The sequence below is a fragment of the Glandiceps talaboti genome, chromosome 4 (assembly GCF_964340395.1).
Source record: "Glandiceps talaboti chromosome 4, keGlaTala1.1, whole genome shotgun sequence".
NCBI classification, from domain to species: domain Eukaryota; kingdom Metazoa; phylum Hemichordata; class Enteropneusta; family Spengelidae; genus Glandiceps; species Glandiceps talaboti.
Window position 1 is genome coordinate 26,023,584 of NC_135552.1, and position 26,541 is coordinate 26,050,124.

Here is a 26,541-nt window from a genome sequence, read left to right on the forward strand (position 1 = left end):
ATTTCACTTCATACGTTAGATGAAAAATGCAGGAAAAGCTGAACAAATATAATCTTGATCAATCTGTACCAATGGAAGAAGTGTACTACAAATGTAACGATGTATCTGTGGTCAAAAATGGCGAACACTCCTGTGGTGAGATTGTCTTTCGTGCGCTTTTTTGTACATTTACAATGTATTCTTGATGTAATTGTGTAATGTAGAGTATTCCTTCTAATTTACCGATGTACTGTTCATCTCCTTTTCATTTTAGACACCGGGATCAAGCCTGCAACCCAACAAAACCTGGGGTATGTATATTTATACTTCTCTTTAAAAAGATTTGCATACAAATGATCCGAATCGTCTATTTGTGAAGTTAAAAACAGACAGAGGAGTCTATGTGGTGAGGATACAGCGATAGAAGCACAGAAATTATGGTGTGGCTGTTAGTCGTTGTCTGCCAACGTAGTTGGCTAATACAGCGTGCATTGTTTTTCGACGCTGCCTTATATTTTCATATTACGAATCCGATAAACAGAGTCAATATTATCGATATTGCTATATATCATATGCTAATGATCGTCCTGTTTTGATAAATATGTTGTCACTTGCCGCCTTGCGTTGTTATCATCTAGTTTCAACCTATAAATCACCACTGACAGTAGTAATATCTGTAAACTATATAATCCAGTTAGTGTGTTGCAAAATCCTTTCTGTACATCATTTCGTGTTTTTAATGAAGGCATTGTGAGATGGGGAGATCGACACAAGGTGAGCCAAACAGGAAATGCCTCATTTGTATAGATGATAAAATAAAAACAACAAAAATGAAAGAATTTTTACCGACACTGTAAAATACATTATTTTTTACTGAGTATTTAGTATGCTAGACTACTGATGTTATGAGATTAAATGAAAACCCCAGTGAATTTTTTTACAATTTTGAATGTGTTCAAATGTTATGTTTGACTTTTTCAAATAAGTCACAGCCAAAAAATTGCAACCTCTCATTAGTTGAATCCTTTGAAAATATATAAAATACATTTAGTAGCAAGGATACAGGTTTTCAATTTTTGTTTTTGTACCTCATTAGTGTGTACCATAATCCATGTCAAGCTACTGATATTGATTTCAATTAAGTCATTGGATGACCCAGGAAATGTTCTACATTTTAGTGACTGAGTGCCAAATATTGTTTTCAAGAATTTTGAGGATTGAACCACTTGGCTCTGTAATGGCCCAGAAAATGCTGTTTTGATTCAGTGCTTTACAGTGAATCACTTCCTGAAAATACCGAGTTGTGTGCATACTGTAAACTTATTGTAGATCATTCAATATATTCAAGTAGTACAATACAATACAATACAATACAATAAAACTTTATTGATCCTTGTCAGGAAATTATAGTGTCTGCCATAAAAACAAAAACAATTTAAAACGAGTAGATAAAAACAATAAAACGAGCACACAAAAACCCCCCAAAAACAAGACTTTCACAATCAAAACACGTACATAACCAGGATAACAGAATGACGATATTAACCAGTAAATTGTACATTTGATGCTTTAGAACTCAGTCTGTATGAACTTCATCGTACACCTCAAGAAGCTATTACTGATGGTACAGAGATAGCAGTATCACCACGTAGTCTACACAGTGAATTGATGTGTCCAATATGCTTAGATATGCTGAAAAATACAATGACAACCAAGGAATGTTTACATCGCTTTTGTCAAGAGTGTATCACCACTGCCCTCAGAAGTGGGTAAGTACAAATTATTACATTTCTGACATGATTACAGGAACAACTATGTGAGCTGATTTTTTTGTCAGATGACAGTTTTAAAAGAAATTACCAAGCTTTTTAAACTCCAATTTCTCTATTGGAACAAATATTCTCTTTTTATAATTTATATTTTATTTTCTATTCATTTCTGTTATACTCATTGAAGGCATGTATGTTAATTATAGTTATCTAGTAAGCAAACTCTATTAATATCCCAGAAATGTAAGGTTTCCTGGTAAAACATAAAATAAGTCTTCTGTTCCGGTCATCATGGCAGTGCACAAAATACCATCAAGGATTGGTGATGAGGTAATTGAGCGAGTTAGAGTGATTGCACCATAATACCAGTACATAAAAGGTTACAGTTGCTAGGACTTCAATATTGATAGCATTTTTTGTACCTTAAGGTAACATTGTATTTCATTGAAATATAACTTACAGTTACACATGTATGTTTATCTTGTTTGCAGCAATAAAGAATGCCCTACATGTAGAAAGAAGCTGGTGTCTCGTCGATCCTTGCGACCCGATCCCAACTTTGATGCTTTGATATCTAAAATATATCCAAGTCGAGATGAATATGAGGCACAACAGGTAGGGTAATTTGTCAGATTTTTATTGACATGTTTTGAATTTTTCATGTAAATAGAAGAGTATTAGAAATCATAATATTATAGTGTGATGTCAAATTCAGGGTAATACATTACATTTCGTAAAAAAACCCATCACTTTTTGGTAATGACGTCAGTATATATTATATTTATAACCCACATTATCCACCTCAGCCAACATCTTTTGAAGACTTTGAGGTAGTACCTGATGAGTACAGTTTGAATTACATTATATATCTATATTTCTTTGCAGGAAAAATTGCTGGCAAGATTGAGTAAGCATCATAATCAACAAGCTTTACAAAACAGTATAGAAGAAGGTTTAAAAATCCAAGCCATCAACAGAGCCCAGAGAGTGGTATGTACTTTCATTATCAATTTAATCTTTTGTGTACTCTGAGACAATTGAAACATTTTTTCATGCACATGTCTGTTTTCACCCTCTTTTTCTTCCTGATGTCTTTATATTTTGTTATTGTATGCAGTTTCAAGATCTGATTTATTGGCTGAAACTTTCCAAAATAAAACCAAATTATAATAATGATAATGGTGTAATTTTGTTCTTTTAATATTTTTTTTAATTAATTAAAGCTTGTGAAATATCAAGAAATCATTCTTTGTCTGTGAATGATTCAATGGAAGGGATACCGTGTGTAGAAGATATAAAGATTTTGCATTTCTCCTACCAGTACACAATGAATTGAAAATCATCCTAAGATAACCAAGGCATTATTTTTCAGCCAATCTGGATAAATTTTGTATTCGTTTTACATTAAATTAGAAAACATTTTAAATGCAAGTTTTATCAGAAATGTTAACAATTCCTTTGTTTTCAGTATCAGTTTTTGAGTGTTGATTGTGTAAAGCTCAGTGCATTTTACTGTGATATTTCTGTCTCTTTTATAGCGAAAGCAACCAGTTGAAGAAAATAACCATAATCATGATCATGAACATGAACACGAACATGAACATGAGCACGAACATGAAAATGGAAATGGACAGGAAAATGAGAATGGTGGACATGAGAGCCCACCACCACAAGGAGTTGCAGCTGTTGGTGTTACTGGTTGTGATGAAGCATCAGAACAACACCAACCAAAGAAACCTAAAACAGCATCAGATGAATCAGGACCTGAAGCTGATGACTCTGTTGGAGAAGGATGCTCAGAAGTTACAGAATCTATCAATGTAAGTACTGATAAAGTTTACCATTGACATATATAACCTGGAATAAATGTCAAACTTCTCATGTACCCAATCAAATTATTAGATTATTTAGGTACATGACAAATTCAATGTTTATTACAATTAGTTGCCTGTCTAAAATAACAGCACAAGTGTGACTCATGACAACTGTTGAACTTCTAAAGTCTTGAATCTAATTCTAAATATTAAACCATGATTCAGTGCACCTGTCATTCACAGTCATGTCATATTCAAACGTATTGGCAGCAACATCAAGATTATGCATCAATCTTAAAATTAACTTCATCTTCCTTTTTTGTACTGAAATAGCATGATGCCTTGACATTTCTTTCTTCCATGATTTTGTGTGTCAACAACAGTTCCACCATATGATTTGACCCCTAAGCATGCCATACACCACTAGACCCTCTAAGCCATTTGTTTTTGTATTTAATTCAACAGATTGAATTTGATGTCTATTCTGTGTCGTATTTAATATTGTACATGTTAACTTCAGTACAAACAGATGAGGTGCATGAGAAGTTTGATATTTATTCCAGGCCTTAAGTTAGACACAGTTAACAACTAATTGCATGTAGTGTTTTTGTGTATACAGTAATAGCCCCAATGTAAGTACTGGTGAAGTCAAACATTTTCAAAGTTATCAATATTACTTACTGCACGATAAAGATATGTTACAAAATTTCACAAATGTCATTCACCTTTACTAAGATTCAGCAGATTCAAGAGATCTTTTGCTTAGAATTTATTCCAGGTAAATAATTAACTGGTAGAAATTTGACTTTGAAGGGACTTCTCGTATTGTAGGGATACAAACTATTTGATTTAACTGTGAATGATAACTATAGTGATTTATATGTCATATTGTACAGACACACTATTCTGACAATCAAGGTCTTGGTTCACTGAAATAGACACAAACTAAAACTATTGTTGTTCAATGTGGTAGATTACACAAGTGGGTGATAGTGGTGCCTCTGTTGTGGGAATCTTATCACCCTGTGATCAAGATAGTGTAAACATTGGAAGCCCCCCAAAATGTACCCTGCAAGATCACAGAAGTCATCAGAAACGCCACCCTACTGTGAGTACAATTAAACCAACGTCCATTCAATCACTTATATATTGTATCAACATGTCACAACAATAGTTTTAGTTTGTTTCTATCTTTGTAAACCGAGACCTCAATTGCCAGGCATCTTATAATTTCTTGAGGATCTTGATTACTATTATTTATAGCAGTACAGTGTAATAGTCAGTCCTATAAGCATGTTATTTATGCCCATATGATCAGTTTTCTGTATTTGGAAATACATGTATATTACTTTGTTAGCCCAACTTTTAAAGCTGGCACACAAGAATAAAACCAGAACCTGGTAATGTTATATTTATAGCAGCAAAGGGCTTTGACCCATGATTAGAGCCACTCCCAAACAAGAATATAACAGTCTATTGGTTGTTTGATAAATAGTTGCATTTTCATTTTGTGGTTAGGTGCAAAATTAGATTAATATCGTGAAATTGTATTTGTGTTGTTGCAGGAAATAGAGCTTGTATTTAAACCTCACCCAGATGAAGAAGAAGCAGCCAGTGAACCCACCTCATCCCAGACAAGATTCATCAAAACTACAGCCAATGCCACCATTGACCATTTAGCCAAGTATTTAGCCATGAGAATGGCATTAGAAAATGTTAGAGACAGTGGTAAGTCTTTGTTGTGTACCTGTGAAAACGGTTAGCAGTGGTGAATATTAGGAAAAAAAGGCCAATACTGTGTGGAGTGTGTTTTTATAGCCATATTAAATAAGTCATCACAATAAACTGTACCAGTATGACATAAAAGTTAAACTCAATATAAAATTGCCCAATTTTTGTCAAAATGCTGTTTTACCTGTTGTAACTGAACTTCAGAAGTATTATTTTTTTCAAACAGACACTGACAAACAACAATATATTCTCTGAAAATTGTTAAAATACCAATATTTAAACACTGTACATGTTAATTAGAGGTTAGTTCTATCCATAACTAGTGTAGCATGAGTTTGAAACATGGCCATTTATGAAGTTATAATGTTCCAGATAACCCATTCATTAACTGATGTACCATGTTCACTTATAATCTTTGTGTTTACCTTTAATTACACCCTATATAGGATGTCAGGCTTTAAAGTGTTAAAACTCAGAATATCAGAGCCATGATCCACTGTACAATGCAACATTTATACCGAAACTAATTCTTGTAGGTTAGAGTGTGTAACATTTGATTAACAAGTACACCAATTAACAGTGTATATTGATAGTTTGTATGATGAAGTCAAGGACATATATATAAGTAGATGCCAGTACAAATAGTATCATTGTTGTATTTATACCGTTACAGACTCTATGAATGGTGATGGACCTCCACAGGATGATTCTGATTTCACCATCTACATAGCAAGTACACCTGGACAGTACACTGTAAGTGTGTGTGTGTGTGTGTGGTATGTGTGTGTGTGTATGTGGTGTTTGTATGTGGTGTTTGTATGCGGTGTTTGTTTGCATGTGTGCATGTGTCTGCCCATGTGTGCGTGTGTGTGTGTGTGTGTGTGTGTGTGTGTGTGTGTGTGTATACATGAATGCGTAAGTGCAATTCCAATCTGATGTACCACTGATGCACAATAACTTCTGGTGAATCACCAAAATGTAGTGTTCCGCTATCCCTTACTATGGGGTAGCTTAAAAGAAAACCCAATTTCTATCATTTTGATCCACAACATCAGTTTTGTTACTCTAATATTAGAGGGTGCACTGTAAACCAACATATATAGAAAATTCCTCAAAATTGTATCTTTCATTTTTAACTTGAATATAATTAGCATAAATTATGTTCATCCATTTATTTCATACTGATGAAAAAAAATCTAAATGAATATCAGTTTTAGAATACTTAATGTAATATTACGGATATTTTTGTCGCAACATTGTATAGAGAATGGTATGAAATGACGTTTTGATCCTGTATTTCCAAACTTTATCATTTTTATGTACAAACAAATACATCATGGTAGACAGGTTAACATGCTGAACTTAACAAATGGTTGATCAAATTCATGTAAGACGACCTTATAAGGTCACTATAACATATCTGAAATAATCTAAAGTGTTTTTACTAAGTCTAAGGTTTGGGACTTGGTAACAAAGTAGGGAAATGAGGTAAAACTGGCGAGTTTCCCATAAAAATATACCGATGTGTTTGATTGCAAGCCTGGTAAAATGATTGGGAAAGCCATGTATGTTTGACCTACTTACAACTTACTGGTCAATTTTATTGTCCACCATAGGATTCAAAACTACCGTGATGAAATGATAAAAGTGGCATGATGCAATTACATGATATGGTTCTTTTTTTTCTAATTCACAGGATTTGAATGGTTCAATGACTCTGGATCAAGTCAATGAGAGATACTGGAAAGTCAACAAACCACTAGAAATGTTCTACTCTTGGAAAAAACAGTCATAAACGAAATTGGTGAAATCTAATATTGAAGATATCCCTCACTGCATGTTTTATACAATAGGACAATTGGCATACAAGGTTGCGACCTTTGACCTAAAACAGTTAGTTGGTTGATATTCAGCATTAAATGACCACAAGTCCAATGGAGATGTTTGCCTCTGTATAAAAATATGAGATGATATTTTTTTGTGCACCAGTGGTATTTTTGGCACAACGTGTAAGGCTATGAGTGTTGCCAAATAAAATAGCGATTCCAACACTGCAAAGAACAGGAACTGTGGCACAAAGTGCCAAGGAAGCCTCTATGCCCAGAGAGGATCATGGAAACAGTATGTTCAATACATAAGCAATGTTAAAATGTTGTCTTACTGTCTCAATATCATAGGGGCAAGTTTTGATATGTTTCCCCACGAAATAAAAAGGTACTATTGATAGGAGCTGATTTATAGTTTCAAAACTCACCTCAACTCTGTCAGTGTGTGTCTCAGTGTTATAAAGGTGGAAGTTTATAGTATACCAATACTACTGTATTCAAAGTTAATATAGAACACCGTAGGAGTGTTTGACATGTATCAGTTCCTATACCTGCTGTGCATACTTTTGATATGAGTATTTAGACAGTCACTGCAGTGTACACTTTTTTTGATAAAGAAAGGTGAGTTTGGCAGAATAGCTATACCTGCATAGTTCTATGTTAGTGCCAATGTAGTGATATATTTGAGAGGGGAAAAACAGAAGCCGTCAATACCCCCAACAGTAAGGCCAGGAAAGATAGTCCAGATTTGGGTATTTTATAAGTAGTTTATGTTATGTATATACTTTACTATGTCTTCATCATTTCATTTCTTGTGTTATTTACTTTTACTGAAATGTTGTGAACCATTGTGTAGATCTTTGTCATACAATAGTATTTTACTTGAGTACAAAAAATTACTCCTGTATGGATTTCCTACTTTTTAATAGTTATAGCTATTTCATACCATATTAGTAATTGAAATGTTGGTCAATCTTGTTATTTCATGTTTGCACACATATGAGATTTCACTTGAGAACAGAATAGTTTGGGTTATTTTAAATAACTCATGTGAATTTTCCTGATCATTTCACAACTTTCAGGAAGTATTTTCCATGTCAAATTGAAAATGTTCCACAATATTATTGATAATGGTTGTGAGTTGTACACTTAGATGATAAAGACTACTCTCATTCAATTTCACATTTAATCTAGTATGTCTGTCCTGTAGTTTATGTGGAGTCATCAGGGAAGAAGAGTCACAATTACTGACTCATAATTTGCATATTGGTGGCACAGTCACTGCTTCTACTATTTGTTGTGAATAACTAACATGAAAAGCGGTCATATAAATTGTTACATATTTAACTTGCTTAGGAATGATGATGGTCATGTGACAGATTTCATATTGTTGGAAGAAGTTGCAGTTAGTACCATCAACTGTACAAGGAGTTGAGACAACTATTGATTGTATGATGTACAGTATTTTAAAAATGTTACAGGAAAGCCCTGTCGAAAAATTTGCATTATTATATAACTTTATTTTACAAATTACAGAAAAAATTCCTTTTTGCCATTTAAGACATTCCAGTGCTATCAATACTTGCACTTTAGTATTTTACATAAGCTGCCTTCACCCTCTCACCCCACCCACCCACCCCCCTCCCAAAATAGTATTTTTGTGTATTAAACTCAGTAACAACATGAATTGAATGCTTGAGTGGCATTGTAGTCAACCTACCATCAGCAATCCGTCTTTTAGCTATACTGCCAGCAGTCCTGTATAAATGTTTCATTATTCTCTGTCTTTGATATAATCAAACAAAGTCTATGGATAGTCTCTCTAGCCAGGACTGGTGTAGTTGTCATGGTTACCAATCCAGAATTGTCTTTTATTTTGTTTATTCAATATGAAGTACATTATATAAAAAGAAAATGTTTTTGCTTCTTCAGTACTGAGTTGTAGTGTTTTCTTTCTGGTGTTCTTGTAGATGGATGTACAGTTAGTTCCCCTAAGGTGGGGATGGGGGTGGGGGTGGGGGGATATTACATTGGGCTCTGTATGTGTCCACATATATATAATTATATATATATATATATATATATATATAGTTTTGGTAGTACTGGAACTCTTTCTTGGGTGTAACTCGGAGTTTCACGCATATTGCGATCATCAGACATATTGCGATCATCAGGTATATATATATATATATATATATATATATATATATATATATATATATATATATATATATATATATATATATATATATATATATATATATATATATATATATATATATATATATATATATATATATATATATATATATATATATATATATATATTGTAACCTTATCAAGTTCTTAATCCTGGTCTTGGTAGCGAGTTGACCGGTGTTTGGCATAGTGGGTAAGGTAAGATAACCAGTGTCGTAGAGTACACTCAAAACACTACATTCTTTATTGCTACATGTGGTACACTAACAGTTACAAGCCAATGATAATGGTAATCCAACCCCTAATTAATATTCATGTACCTGCTCATGAATAGTAATGCACTGGAATAGGCAGGGCACATGTCACACACATACATACATACATACATACATACATACATACATACATACATACATACATACATACATACATACATACATACATACAAATATGAACACTTTCTAAATATCTGTCGCATGGACCATCCAAAGCCCTGTATCATTTTGAACCAGCGTAATACATCCAAGTAATAGTTAGAACCGACGACGTTAGACCCGTACAGAGCACCATTACATTGATAACATAAGCAGTTCACAACAGATCAATCTTTAATATTGATTAGGGCTACTGCGAAGCGAGAGGAATCTTGGTAACCGTAACTGCCAATGAACATATTGTTTGAGATGACAACGGAATGAAATAACATTCACCAGAAAGAATTGTAAGAAATGACAAATCAGATATACTGCAAGTAGATAGCTGAGTTTATTATACATTTAAAATCTGGTACAGTAGTACATTAGTAGTAGAATACATGTCTTCCTTATTTGTCATCGACGTGTATGTTTTGGGTACGACTGAGCTAAATCATCACTACCATCATCCTCTTCCAGGTGAAACGAATTTGTTCGGGTAAAGGAACGAGCATAATTTACGTAAGGGGGTTAAGGTGGTAATAGGGTGCCACGAAAATATTTGGGAAGCGAGGGGGAGGTCTTGAAAATTCTAATGGCCTGAAAGAGGGACTGAAATATTTGCTCTTGTTTATTTATTTTTTTTTTTTTTGCGCTTGAAGTTTGGGAGGGCGGCGAAAAAACATTTGATCGAAATATTTTCTACTCAGTCTCCTACTCAGAGCTCCCACTGTAAATACTGCTCATTCCCTAAAAACAATGACAAGAATCAGATAAAATCAATATGTAAATAGATAACTGGTTAACTTGAATGTATTTGATACACTCCCCTCTTGTAACAGATATAACATCCATTTGGTATGCCAGTTTCGACACAATTATCAATAAGAGCATAATATACGCTGGGCGAACTAAATCGAACAAATAGCACACGTCAACTCGTAACCATCAACGTAAGGGGCGCATGGTAACCCACCACCTGTTGAACATTTACTCTCGACTGGATAAAGTAGAGCTCCATAGACGTTAATGGACGTGCCCGGCAACACCTCGCCGTTCACATCAACACAAATGTACTCTGTCGTCTTATGATCATTATCGGCCGACATCAGATACCCATAATACTCTCTGGTCCAGCCGTTGGGACAATCATCACGACCCGGGTACATGAAATGATTATTACGATATTCTTGAAGACAGACAGCACAGGGCACATCATGGTAAAGTTTAGAAGCGAATGGGCCGGTAGAAGCATAGTACTGTGCGTGATATAGAGTGGCACGATCGCTTTGTCCTCCATGTACAACCACATCGTCGTCATATTTGGGTATTTCTGGTAAACACAGGTAGTTACTTCCACCTCCACCATGGCTATAATACTTCCCAGCCATCATACCTAAAGTAGGAACGAATACAAAAGCCTAATCATCATTCGGAGATGAAATTCTACATTAACAAATATTTGAAGAATATTATCAGTTTATTCACTGTGAACATGAAAAGTGTGTCTCGTGTGATTTCATATGGTGACCTGCAGTGCCAGTTTGTCACACATTACGTTACCATTGGCGATGATGAGAATTGGTATGAACAATAAATGACTACAGAGAACAAAAATGGATTTCGCGTACGAAAGGTTTTTTTTTTTTTTTTTTTTTTAAATCTGATTTCGAATGTTTAAAGGTGATAGTAAAGCTACAACATACCGTGGTAGATAAGTTTGGTATTTCCGGGACATGAACTATGGCCCCACCGTGTGTACACAAAACCAGTTCTGGTAGAATCTGAAAGAATATGGAATCATGACGACAACGATACACACATGTAGTATCTATGTTCTACTGTCTAGATCGATGTAGGATGTGGCGAGGTCAGAAACGGGGTGGAGTGCAAGACAAAAACTCGGGGGGGGGGGGCTTCTAATGGTCTGAAAGGAGGCGTTGTCTCGAAAATTAAATCTCACGAGCAGTCATTCACAGTGTACATTTGCAAAATGATCAACTGAATGTTAATTTACAATTTATCTGCATCTAATTATGTGGGATGTGATAGCCAAGAAAACGCAGTTTTATATGGCTTGTAGATTCATACTTTATGCCTCTAAATCGCCTCCTACATGTCCCCACTTTCAAAAAATCACATACCCCTTCCAGCAGACATCGCGGTGATGTTGTCTAACCCCCCCCCCCACTGCAGACCAACTATCTCAAAATACAGGTGATGGCAATATTAGATTTCACTTTGCGAAGACCACATCTATTTGTATAGAAATACCAGTTGTACACGTAATATCTTATGGACTCTGATTGTCCATGTTACTAAAGTAGTGAAACCTTTTATCGTACATCTTCAGCTTGTGTTTTTTTGGGGCGAGGGGAGTGGGGGGGGGGGTATCTAACTGTAGACTTCGAAATTGCTATTACATTCGGAGGAGGGAGCTACATCATTCCGTTCATTACAGAGGGGCCTTGATATTATTTGAGAGGGCGCGGGGGGGGGGGGGGGGCAAAATGGCAAAATGGATCTAAACAAATAAACCTCCCCTGCCATAAATTCTGCTCGCCCCTTTCGCAATCAAAATACACAGTATAATACAAATGGTGCACCCACCCCAAGTATACATCTCTATATGCTCTACTCTCAATATCAAGGCGTTAAGAAGAATCCCACCCCTCTCTCTACACACACAGTCACACACACACACACACACACACACACACACACACACATACACACTCTATCTCTCACACACACACACACACACACACACAAACAAACAAACAGACAGACAGACAGACAGACTGACCGTACACACACACACACACACACACACACACATACATACATACATACATACATACATACATACATACATACATACATACATACATACATACATACATACATACATGTACATACATACATACACACACATACACACATACACACATACACACATACATACATACATACATACATACATACATACATACATACATACATAAACCTCACTTACCATCGGCACACGAACTTTTTGGACTCCCTACATCACAATATTCCCATCTTTGTGCTTGGTCAGTAGTGTAACACCATGGATCATCAGCATCATCGGGGTTACGACAGTAGTTGTGATCTCCAAGACCGGAATTGGCGTAGTTTTCTGGTAACACTGTGTGTTCATGTGGGTACTGGGACGTCCACTGCTGACAAGTACGGCCACTCAGGGTTGTAGATTTTGTACCTCGATAATCGGCACCATCAGATAAGGTGTAGCATTCGTTGCCTGTATGTGAAATAGAACAGTGTTACTTTAAACACCTCCTCACCGCTATAAATTTACAGTGTATTACCATCTCATTTTATTATCAGAATGGAACGCTTTCTTGACATTTGTAGAATCATGATGATGTTGGCCCTTGCCAATTGGACAATGTAGACATATATATCGACTGGACATACATCACACACAGTTGCAATTTAAGCTCTAGTACTGTTGATAAACCAAGATTTCGTAAACTTGTCACGGTAAAGCATGAGTGTGTGAATGTTTGTACGCGAATGTGTCAAACGAAAACACTCTCCTCAGTCATGTTGGTGTTTCGAAGGGATGTAATTCATAACATAACATAACACAACATAACATAACATAACATAACATAACATAACATAACAATTAAAATGCACAACAGATTTGGTACTATACTATTGGGAGTACTCTTGATTGCCTAGCTTGTTTGCACTCGTTTCCCTAATTGAGCATATGGTAAATAGATCTTACCGTCACCCGGTTCTTCTTCAAAACGTAGAATGCCGACACTTTGAACACCATCGACGTCTTCAGCCTGAAAATACACGTTAATCAAGTTAAGTACTTAAAATCCGGAAGAAACAAAATTTACTGGAACAATTCGCAATTAATCCTTGACAACTATTAATGCAAGTGTTTAAGAAAACATTACATTCGTTTACCTCTTCTAGGTCATTTGCTTCGGGAATTTCGTTCTGTGTATCTTCGGCAATTTCATTCACTGCTTCTTCTGCCAACGCTGGTGCCTCGTTGTCTTTCACAAGAGCACAGAAGGCGCTTGAAATGAAAAACAGAGAAAGGGTGAGAACTAGAAGTACACTGTTCTTGTTCATGATTTACGAATAGAAGTGAGTTACTGTCAAGTTTAGTAATGACAGTTTAGGAATATAAATATGCCAAACAACTCACCGATCAATATTGGAGCTAGATTGTTTAAATACTTGAAAGTAGATTGTGTCGTGTATAAATGATGGGGTATTAAGAATTGATTCACTTATGAACTTAGAGATAAACATACCTAGGCAAATAATATCCTTACATTTGTCGCTTTTGGTTCGTTTTTTTAAATACTATATCTAAATTCTTAAACATCTTCAGATTTATCAACAATAGACCACAGACAAGTAAGTCTGTGAGTAGACATATAATAACGGTTCTATGACAAATGCCCCCCGGACAAACGCCCCCGGACAAATGCCCCCCGGACAAACGCCCCCTTAGGACAAATGCCCCGGTGGGACTGTCATTGCCTAAGAATAGAGATCCAAAAAATCCTGATTTTGGGAGTACAATTAAAATATGGTTTTATCACTTTTATTGTATAACGAATGAATAGACAGAAGATGTTCAAAACATGTTGAATTCGACCAAATAGGGCATGCTTTGATTTTATCACTTTTATTGTATTATTACCAAAAGCGTGCTTATAAAGTGATTTCGGGTGGTGTACTTTTGTTAAAAATGACTTAACAAACCCAGTCATTATTATATACACATACACATTATATTTCTGACATTACACTGAAATTGTGAAGACTATAAAGAAAAATACAAACAACAAAGTGTGATAAACACGGGATTTGATTTTTAAATAAGGCAATTAATAGGAATTGCTTAAGTGTAGAACTCCAGAATCTGATTGCATAAATACTAAATATTACTATAATATTCAAAACTGGAGGTAGTAGGCTATTCCCCTCAAAAAGTCAAGCACATGACGATTCTTGAAATCGGCACCAATTTGTGTAGAACTCTGGAATGCGATTGCATAAATACTAAGTGATAAAACCATATTTTTAATTTTAAGTACACCTCCTGAAATCACGTCTTTCAATCACACTATAGTAGAAATGCTAAACCCTAAAAATATGCCTTTCTTGGTTGAATCGTGAGCCATAGTCCTACCGTAAGCATTTGTTCGGGGGCATTTGTCCGGGGCATTTGTCCGGGGGGGGGGCGTTTGTCCGGGGGGGGGGGGGGGTTGTCCGGGGGGCGTTTGTCCTGTTACCATAATAACATATAGTAACATGATAAACACTGGCACAACCAACACAGTAGTTTGAGGTTCTATGATCGATGACGTGAGGAGGAACAAAAATGCTAAATTATCACGAGGTTTTAAAACAAACAAGGAAACAGATTTTATCTGACATTTTTCATTGTAAACAGAGACCACGACCTAAATCAAACAAATATATAACATACAACAAATGATTTCGTGTATTTGGTTATTGATATTGCACTTATTGTTATCAGATTTATGCCAATTTGTCATTATAGAATGAACTTTTCCATGAGCCCTATGCTGTCATTCGAATGACTTTACAGATACTCTACTTACAAAGTCACTAGTGCATATATTGACTTCAAAGTTTAACAATAAGTAACCATCAAAATTATCTGCTCAGTTACTACTAAAATACGTAAAAGCAGGACTGTGTCACTGCCTTTCAAAAATTGCATCAACTGTGAATTTGGGCTAGTTTATAAACTAGTCATAATAACATTTCAAACGAATGGAAAAATCGTCAGTGGCAACACTCTACTCAACTTTGACAAACTCAACTTTTGTTAGGTGTAATAAAATCACAGATCATAAAAAGAAATAAAACATGGTAAACAAGGCAGTATCACAGCTCCGGGCTAGTGCCGTAACCACTACATTCTCTTGTTATAATTTGGAAATGACGGGCATAATGACATCTAGATGTACAATTATCGTATCAATGTCGTGTGATTTTTCGACGGATACATGTTGCAACATTCTATGTTGAGGAGGATGGCGAACAGATGCTACAAAAGTGGAATATCGTGTAGACGAGGTAAATATTATCAAAATCTTTAATTCATACAAACGACAATAGAATTTCTCCTGTTTGCTCGACAGATCGTCATTGCAAAAGAATGGATGACATTTGTGATTGGATTTGTTTAGTGCAATTTGTTGAGTCACATCATATGAATGGCACGCCTCAATTGTGTTACTTGTTTTGCATTTCAGCCTAAGTGTCGGAGAAGTTGGCTTCAAGGCTGCTGACTGAATTTCGAATCCATGTTTTGTATCGAAATGATAATGCAAGTAAAAAAGGGGATTGCATAAAAACCTCTAAAAATGTCTCATTAAGACATGGTTTCAGTTACCGAAAACTGAATTAGAATTTTGTGAGACTGTCTATCTGTACCATGATTATTTATCTAAAAATTCAAAATCAGTCGAGAACTGAATAGTGTACACGTGGCCGAAATTTGTTCATATTAATCATCTGAATTTTAATATTTTAACATAGTTTGTGGTATTTTACACTTGGACCTAACAATGGTTTTTTCATTAATACTCTCCATGTATTTTGACATTAGATGGGACACGTTTGAGATACCAAATCTAAAACTGAATGTTGTTTTTCGGAAGAAAAGTAACACAAGACTTCTAGAATCAAACTCTGAGAATCAAACTAATACCCCCAAATAGGAATGAAATGGGAGCATGCATGGTGATAGGCCACAAATCAATGTTTAATACTAGTGTTGATTGTGATAGATGGTGCCTGGCGTCACATATTTCAATGAAGTGATAACAAGTGACATTTACTATTTAAAGGATTCCCATTGTTTGACTGAAAATCGTGTCACCAAAACTTGATGTATCAATACAAGTATCCAAGTTGTTAGCTTGCTGTCATTTATCCACAGTTTTCTACCCATTCACACTGAACCTTGTGGAAAGCTTATCGTTTTATCTTATAAGGTGTATACCACAGACAAGTAAGACTTGTATAAGTAAGACTGTGGACGTACATAAGTATACAATCTGAGTAAAATCTGATGTGGTAAAAGCAGCTATAGATGCCTTTATTTACCTCTATATGTCCATCATTTTGTGTCGTTTGTTTTGTTCCGAGTGATCGCTGCCTTCCCAAGAAGAAGAAGAAGAAGGGAAGGCGGCGACCACTCGGAAAAAAACACTGAACGACACAAAACGATGGAAATAGAGGTAAATAATGGCATCTAGCCGCTTTCACCACATCAGATTTTAATCAGATTGGTAAGTATAGTAAAACCTCTATAGTTTATTCGTACGCGTGATCCAATTTGAAAATCTTCGCTGTCTGAAATAAAAGCCGGTACATTATCAATACATATATCAGTAAACTTTAGTTAGAATATTTATTGTAAAGTTTTGTTTATTTTTATTTACAAAACAAAGCGTCAAAACGCCATTTCACTTCATTTATGGAATTCAAATTCTGTTGTCTCCATAGATTCCTCTGAATAATTTGCTCACTGCACAGAAAGACAGACAACACTATAATTTAATCAACATACGGAATCTCATGTTTCGCTACTTTGTAGTACAACTGTATTCTCTGTCTGTCTATCTCCCCCCCCTCTCTCTCTCTCTCTTTCTGCTATCTGTTAATTCTCAATAGCACACTCTACAGCAAAAACTTTTGCTCATATATTTCAGATTATTTTAGGACTACATCGTAGCGCCCTCAACGTGCGCGTCCGATTCGCGATATGATAATTTGTAACATTATTTTGTTTTCTCAGTGAATTGATCCCCACTTTGCCCATAGTAGACTAGTTCACAACAACATTCTCTCACCCCTAAAATGTCGACCCTTGTAATCAGTAACTTGGTAACTATCATGGTAGAAAGGCCTTTACAAGTTACGTTATACCGGAGTGCAACAATGAGAAAATCATTTCCAGACAACATTGTACACACACACACACACACACACACACATACATACATACAAAGACAAACATACAAATGTCATTCTTTATTATGCCTTAATGTGAACCAATTGGTGAGAAGCAGATATTTATATGCTCAGTATTTCAATGTTAAAGAAAACCAGAATCTTCATTTTTGTAATTCGAGTCTGTGGACTTAGAAGTTACACTTTGTCGACACGTAGTACCAATACAGTGGTGAGGTGTTAAGTCATTTTCTCTCTAACTCGCTCACATACCCACTCAGTACAGAGTGACACACATTCTGAATGCAGTTTACTGCCCTTGTAAAATTTACTGTTTTCAAAACAAAAATTTGAGAATTTGACTGGAAATGACGGTGATGATTATACAAATCAAAGTCATGTTGTTACAGAAGCTACCAATACATCGCTGTCAGATACATGTACAAGATCTGTATGTTTGTTAGTATGTATGTGTAGGTACATAGTTCTAAATAGACCAAGGAACAACATGGTACCTATAGCATTTATTTCATTTGGTACTCTATTATCTTAAGCATTCTAAGTCAAGCTCTAACTTGTAGTATTTGCGAAGTATTTGTGTGATATTTACAAAATGAAATGAAACAATCAAATTTGCTATTTATTATTTCATACCTACAGCAAAATGAAGAGTTAATTCCAGGACTGTGATACATGGAAAGGCTACAACCTAGCACAACCCCCCCCCCCTCCCTACCACCTCCTCCCAAAATATCCCTCATAAAATTACAAGCGCACTACTGTCATCTCATGACAAATGTACACCACTTTTAATGCTTACGGTTTGAAAGAATACCAAATAATGGTATCCATCTAAATAATAGTTGTACTAAATACATAAGTAAAGGTTCTGTTCTGAAAAAAAAATAATTCGCAAAATTATTGATTGAATGTCTCATGAATTATTGATTCTAAATCACACAACTTGTAACTTATTAAAGCGTTTTTTTTTTTAGTTGCTGCCCATCGTTTTATGGCTGGCAGTTACTTTTGTCAATGATACATGATAATAAGATGCTCGATATCAATTTGCTTTTTCTGTATGTAACCTGGGTCATAAGACATTTGAAGACACTTAGTCTTTCCATCACCTGGCAAATTGCATCCATGCTATGTAACATCTGCCTTCAATATAAACAGTGTAAGACACAGCATGTCATTCAGCCCAAATCAGGCTTAATTCTATTTCACTAGTAGTATCTGATAGGGTGAGAGGACATGTTGTATCTTACAGACGTATCGGTATATTTAGATGCAAAGACAGGCCCAAAGTTTTAGTTCGCTGTAACAAAAAACATTGCTCAAAAGAAAACAAGTGTGCTGTATCGCAAATGGACAATGATATAACAACAGTAAATGTATGTAGCTAGTGAGTTTCAAAGTGGTCAAATACATGTCTACCTTTATATGTCACATTTCTGTATGTATTACTTGATAGGTGGAAAGTACTCAATTCTGAATTTAGTTTCATATGCCTTCTTCAAGCGTTATTTTTCAAGAGAGCGTGAGTGCTAAGCCATTATGTTTGTGAAAGTACAACAAATAGAATAGAGCGTGCTAGATTCGTGAACATGAAACGATAGGAGATTACATTTCTGCTAAAATTATGTAAACAATATATTGTACATGGAACTAATATTTCAACATGATTGTGATATGAATTAACAGTATAGTAATTGGGAAAAATTTCATCTATCATATTTCACTTGACCAGGAATATACACAAACATACACATATATATGGGGTGTAGATTTCCTAACTTACATCAAAATATCATGTTGAAATTACTGTCTCTGGAAATTAAATCCAGTACAGTTACAAATAATGTCCACGATAACTACCCTTCAAAAACTGAAAAACCAATGAAACTCTGTAGTTTTATGAAGGACTCCTGATACTGTTGACTATGTACATTGAGAGATAACCATCAATTAAGGAAAACATATTATACTGTTCTAATGCCTTCAATTTCACATATATATACTCAGTATATTTCATAACGGTTTGTTTCTGTAATCTGACCTTTAACCCCTTCTCATACTTCCATATTGGATTACATCATTTTGGCAAGATGTAAACTGAAAGGGGTTAGTGGAAAGACGTTATTTCCGAGGCAAATTCAGACATCTAACTGGCTTTTACACTGTGCGTATCTCTATAGCAAAACAACTTAGTTTTTGTTTGTAGACCTCTCTTTGTTACATAGATAAAATCCTTTTATACAGTGATTATAAAATACATTGATTTTTATCCCATCTTAGCTGTCCATGGGGTGCGGTGTGCTTGGTGTATATGATACGTAGCCTGGTTTCTTATTTCCCTTGTCAGGTTTACGCCATAATGTGATTTCCTGTAATATACAAAATAGTGGTAGTAATTAATAACTGAAATTGGCAGACATGTTGGCATTTGCTGCACATAATAAAATAAACAGTATGTAATGCAGTTAATAAGCAAATGACTGCATGCTGGGATTCTCCTGAAATGTACAATTCAATTGACAATAAAACAGAAGTTGACAAAATGCTTGGATTTACTTTCATATACAAAACAAATGTCTGAGAAACTCAGACTTGTTTGACCTTAAAGGAACGATGTTTGTTTGTTGAGCTTGTGCAACATTGTGTGACTGTCCCAAATAATGTCCACAGTGTAAAAGCCACTTAGATGTCTGAATTTGCCTTGGAAATAACGTCTTTCCACTAACTCCTTTTCAGTTTACATCTTACCAAAAAAAGAGATTCATGTTTTATTGGAAGTTACATTTTCAACAGCTTACCTGTTGTTTGAAATATCTCCTCTCTTCCTCATCAACTAAGACTAAATTGAGATAGTAACGGACTGAAAATTTCTTGTTGATGTCCCTCATAGTTGGTGTCAGATCATAGCCAGCAAGGAAGAGACGAATGGGAATGGACTCTCCTGAAATATGTACACAGATAGAATATATCAAAATTGCACTTGTGTTAGAGTTATTGAAGGATAGTGGTGGATTGACCATCTTAAAGTACCTGACATTACAGTCTGCATGGTTTGGAGTGTAGCAATCTTAAAGTATTACAGTCTGCATGGTTTGGAGGGTAGTGATCAAAGGTGACAGATCAACTCGTCCCAATTTCAACTCGTCCCATTTCAACTCGTCCCACTCAACTCGTCAAATTTTCAACTCGCCCCATTTCAACCCGCCCCAACTCTTACAATATAATTTACCTGTGCATATATGAAATCGAAGCTAGTAGTACTCAGTTTGGAGGGTCTGTGGTATCTCGTATTCCACTAATGAAGTACCACTTGCGCTGTAAACACATACTACAATACTTAGTTGCGTTAACTAGGGAGAGGAGACACGTCTCAAAAACCTGTACGCACAGAAGTCATAAGTGTATCAGTCACTAATATTCTCCCTGGTTATTATCATTATTATTTCTTATTTGGGTTGTAAACATTAAGTCCTAATGTGGAAAGTGATATTCCATGACTGAGGAAAGTTGTTGTGCTAGTATAAGTTCTAGATCTAGCAAACACTTAGCCAAAACCCACACCACTTTCTGCTACGAAATGTTACATTTGCTACGCTTCAACTGGCTGGCCACAGAGGTAAAATCACGTAAATTTTTCAGTCCCTGTACTTTGAGTCCATGTATCGTTTACATTTATAAACATTGACTAGTGTTCTTGGGGCGAGTTGAAAATGGGACGAGTTAAAAATGGGGCAAGTTGAAATTGGGGCGAGTTGAAATTGGGAGAAGTTGAAATTGGAACTAAGTGAATCGCAATCGTGATCAAAGCGCCTCAAAGTACATACTACTCTTTAATGGTAATAATTAACAATGCTGGAAAAACACTAAGTAGTAACCCTAGTATTTAAACAGAGTCATCAGATGGGATTATTTTTTAGGTGTACTACATGCTTGTCTTGTAGAGCTACTCAATCAATAGACTTGAAAACAAGACAATAACCCTTAGCATAATTTTCATGTCCCCTTGACTTCATCCCTCAATTTCTGACTTCTCCCTTCAAGTAATATAATAAAGCCACTGGCAAATAAAGTCAGAATAGCTTTTACACGGTATTAATACACATATTCTGTACCAAACCTACTTCAGGCTCTATTACAATAAAGTTTATCCAATATCAATACAATGCATTACTACTAATTAGACACAGGTCACACAATGTCTACCATATTTCAAAGATATTCTGTCACAAGAGGGTGCTGTTCCACTAGAGTTTTACAGTTGACACAAACTGTTCATTTCTTTTCCTCCATATCTGTATGCCTCACACCATGGTCTATCACAGGTGCAATTTTCAAAAGAACATGATAAAATTTAACTTCAAAGAACATCATGTCTTAACAGATAAGCTGTGACAAAAGAGCACTACTGACTTTGAAAGAACCAAATCTTACCTCTGACAGGGGCACCATCCATTATTTCATATTTTGCAATGGTTTCATTCTCATTGAATGTATTTGGACCTGTAAAATGAATAAATGACATTTCAGACAGCAATCACACAAAGCCTGTTTCTATGACAACCTGTACTATATTTCCAGACTACTCCATTTATTCACCAACCCTGGTTGATTGACAGAGTTTAGTAAGATTTTTTCTTCTACATACACATTTTGAAAAAAATGAGATATCAGACCCAAATAAAGTAATGAAATAATCTAACATCATATTTCCATCAAAAATAAATCCCAACTTCTTGAAGATTTTATATCCCCTCAAATTTTACTGAATTACTTGGTGTGAGAACTTTGTACTGGTAGATGTAAACTGACGAAAAAATGACAAAAAGACTTGTACAGACAAGACTCCCCAGTATTTACATGTACCTTACTGTACGTAAACTTTAAATTCTCTTACCACCTGAAGTAGGAACAAGGAGTTCCACAACCTAGTTGCCACTAAGACTGTTATGAGGTGACTATTGTCACATACAAACACTGACTGGGCTAGAAGTACACTGTCTAATAAAGCAGTATGCGTCTCTCTATACTCAATGAACATGCTAGCCTACCAATACTGACTGACAAACACACACATGCACACATCCACATACGCACACACACATCCACACACACACACACACATACATACACACACACACACACACACACATCCACACATGCACACACACACACACGCATCCACACACATACACACACACACACACAAATCCACACACATGCACGCACACACAGAGACACACATCCACACACACACACACACACACATCCACACAAACACACACATGCACACACACAGACATCCACACACGCACACACACTCACACACAGACACAGACAGACACACACTGAAAAAATCGTGTATAGATGTATGACTCACCTGATCCTGTTGTTTCTCGTTTAATAATGGCTAACTCCATGTGTTTTATCTTGATTCGGACTAACAAGAAATAAATCTTGCCCACTATCACATCTTTGAGATGATATCTGTTTGACAGATTACAGGAAAAAATAAATTTATTTTGTTTTTTATTTTAGTGCAGCAAAATAATAATAGTAATTGTGAACATATTTTATAAATGGGAAAAATTAGCATTAACTGTTCTACAATGACATGAGGTGTCAATTTCTTGTGTTGAAATCTTTTCAAATGATCCTTAAGACAGCTTGTTCTTTTTCTACCCCTACCTCCACCACATGGATAGCTCCATCAATGATGAGTGAAACAGAATTACAGCAAATATACATAGTGACAACTTACTTTGATTTATTGTATTCAAATTCTATGTGGAGACAGTCTTCAATTCCCACTTCCATTTTAATACTATTGTTCATTTCAGGATACTGTGAGAGTGTATGTACAATAATGTCCATTTCCCTAGTCACATCTGTCAGTCTCTTTGCTATTGTCACACGCAAGAAGTACCTATAACAAAAACGGAGTATCATCTCATGAAACTTAGAAAGGGTGTACATTGTATCATCTCATGAAAGGGTGTATCATCACATGAAATGGCTGTATTGTCTCATGAAAGGGTGGTGTATCCTCCCATGAAAGGGTGTATTGTCGCATGAAAGGGCGTATCATCCCATGAAAGAGTGTATCGTCTCATAAAAGGGTGTATCACCTCATGAAGGGGGGTATTATCTCATTTTTACGTAATCCAGTATTTTTTTGTGTGTATTCCACAAACACATTTATCAAAATTTTACCTTGTGTATTGTTTATATCTATAATTGACCTGTGCAACTTACCTTAACCTAACATTGGCACCTGTGTACGATTCATAGGGTTTCTCAACTTGTATAAACTCAAAATCAAAAGTTGTACTTTGTGATAATTCACCTGGACGAGCCAACTCTTTGACTAGTGAGGTAAACTCATGGTGATTTCCTCTGTCATAATACAACTCTGTAAAACAAATAAACAGTTGTTAATAACAAAGTTCTACCTCTTCTGATTTGTCACTCAGTAACAATAGTGATGGCAAACTAGTGACACCATCCATTTGTCATATATATAAATACTTATATACACAAAAACCTGTATAGTATCAGGTTTGAGATTTGTAAAAACCTACACTTTTACCACTTTTTACAATTTGTGATTATTACGGAGCCTTTTATGTTTAGTATAATTTTATCTAGTTTGTATTGTTCTATTATTACATTGTATATTTGTTGTCTTTAGTTGTTTTTGATATTTTAACATCACCGAGACACAATCCTAGTAGACATTACAGTCCTTTTGGTTCATAAAGTATTCTACACAAATGAACTACTGTGTACACCATTGTGACCACATGTTATTTGTAATGGCTGAAAGAGTGTGACATCATGATGTTTGTGGTAGAAACTGTGATTTTTAACTTATGTTGATATCAAGGCTTTGTTTATTGTGTGTGTGGGGGGAGTACACTGACACCTTACTATTACTATTTCTGATTAATTTATCAATGAACTTTGCAAAAATATCAAAACAATTTTGTTCTCCAATTTCATCCAAGTCATTCCTATACCGTAAATACAGAATACAAGAGTTGAACTCACCTATTTGGCCAATGAATTCTATTTTGATTCCTTGATGTTCTAGTTTTTTGCCTTTAAGTGTAATGTTGACCTGAAAAAGCAAGAAAAACTCAAGTTATAATATCTTTTCATTCATTCATTAACTGCAACAAAAAGGCAACTTTGCACAAGTTAGTTTTGTAATTAAATAGCAATTAAAAATACATGTTTACGTCTTGTAACCAATAATCTTTTTGTATCTGACAATTCTGCTGTAAAGATGGACAAATTGACAAAATGACAAAAGTGTCTCTGACAAAGATATCACAGTTGTTCAGACAAGTGGGAAGAATAATTTGTAATTTTAATTTTTAAACTTCATAAGATAAAATGTTACAAGTCATCTGTTGAAATATTTCATAATAAAATACAATGAGTTATGTTATTGACATTCACATAATGATGTAATATTTAATTGTTTAGCATTATTTTCATATACAATGTATACTATATACTTCAATAGAAATAATGCAATTTCTTCATTTTCATAGTAAAGCTAGATCTTAGCTATTAAATAGTTAAAAATTATTGCTACAGATTTCAGTAATTTAGCATCACACAAAGATAGAAAAATCAGGTAAAGTACTCCTTTGCCATGATATACAAGTAGCTATAAATTAGGGATAGAATTAACAGAGAGATAGGTGGTTTGGGTCATGGACATAATATGGAAAGACCTGACTTGAATAAAATTTGTATAATCAACCATAGGCAGAGATGGTGTATGTTCCGATCAATGAACAATACTAACTAGTTATTCTAAGCATGAACTAGTGCAGAACAAATAGTCACAATAAATCTTGAATTGAAAAGCAGTGATTCATATTTTACATGTAAATAAATTACATTAGTATACCTTTCCAGTCACTGTCTCGCCGTCATAGTAAAGATATAGTTTTTCTTTCTTTCCATCTTCGGTCTTAATCTCGGCCTGCTTCCTACTTGCTTGACCATCTAACACGATGTCAATTTCTGCACTTGACCCAAACAGGAAACTCTGTGAACAAATTATTGAGTATTAATTTTATAGTTGTGCTACTGTATATACACGACAGCGATGCGTGGATTTTTTTATGGATCGAAATAGATACACGACAGCTACAATTAACTGTTCGCCAATCAATCAAATACAACTTCAACACTGACAATTTCAATAACATTGCATGTGTATGCTACACACTGTCAATGGGCGTTTTTATTTCATCCATCATCAGCTGCCTCAAGTGAAAGAGACCTCACGTCCTCGACACACAATATTTGATAAACAACGGTTATATTACGAAAACATAGCAAACGTTAGATCATGTATTATGTGACTTTTAAGGTGCCTGTTCGTGTTGTTACAAAATTCAACACAGTGAAATAAATCGGCTAAACTTACCATTTTGGATCTAGATCATTGATCTCGTGACGATTTCCAATATGGCCGATGTGCATGTGTGCTCGCACTCTCATCTCCTCTGCTGCTCAGTGATTCTTTCGTTTTTTGTTTTAGTTTTCGATTCCTGACTGTAGCGGCGCTATCACCATGAAGTTGAACGTAACCATGCAAAAGTCCTTATCAATATACTATTACAAAGAGAATGGACTCTCTTTCATTCTCTGGCGTGGAAAATCAATGTTATGTGTTAGCTATATGTAAAATGAAGTCAGAAATAATAATTTTCTTATATTTCTAAGGATTTGTAGTAATTCCTTGGGGTATTCCCTT

The 26,541-nt window shown here is 35.2% G+C and overlaps 2 protein-coding genes across 3 annotated transcripts; one reads left to right on the top strand and one right to left on the bottom strand.

The window, feature by feature from the left end:
• The first annotated feature begins 106 nt into the window (after positions 1-106).
• Positions 107-8,747, top strand: LOC144433851 (E3 ubiquitin-protein ligase RING2-like). 2 transcript variants are annotated; one of them, XM_078122230.1, is made up of 10 exons: positions 107-135; positions 254-290; positions 1,553-1,748; positions 2,240-2,363; positions 2,634-2,738; positions 3,287-3,568; positions 4,536-4,670; positions 5,128-5,290; positions 5,967-6,046; positions 6,990-8,747. In XM_078122230.1, the coding sequence occupies exons 1-10, from the start codon at positions 118-120 to the stop codon at positions 7,086-7,088; spliced, it is 1,239 nt and encodes a 412-aa protein (XP_077978356.1). In that variant the 5' UTR covers positions 107-117; the 3' UTR covers positions 7,089-8,747. The 2 variants fall into 2 exon arrangements, with proteins under 2 accessions (XP_077978356.1, XP_077978357.1); XM_078122231.1 differs by lacking the exon at positions 4,536-4,670.
• Positions 8,748-18,492: 9,745 nt separating this feature from the next.
• Positions 18,493-26,260, bottom strand: LOC144433690 (vacuolar protein sorting-associated protein 26B-like). The gene is made up of 9 exons (XM_078122042.1): positions 26,212-26,260; positions 25,687-25,827; positions 24,813-24,882; positions 24,018-24,174; positions 23,524-23,688; positions 23,143-23,249; positions 22,197-22,265; positions 20,564-20,706; positions 18,493-20,134 (listed from the first exon to the last, which is right to left on the bottom strand). Exons 1-9 carry the CDS (start codon positions 26,212-26,214, stop codon positions 20,042-20,044), a joined length of 948 nt encoding a protein of 315 aa, XP_077978168.1. The 5' UTR covers positions 26,215-26,260; the 3' UTR covers positions 18,493-20,041.
• Between the last annotated feature and the right edge of the window lie 281 nt (positions 26,261-26,541).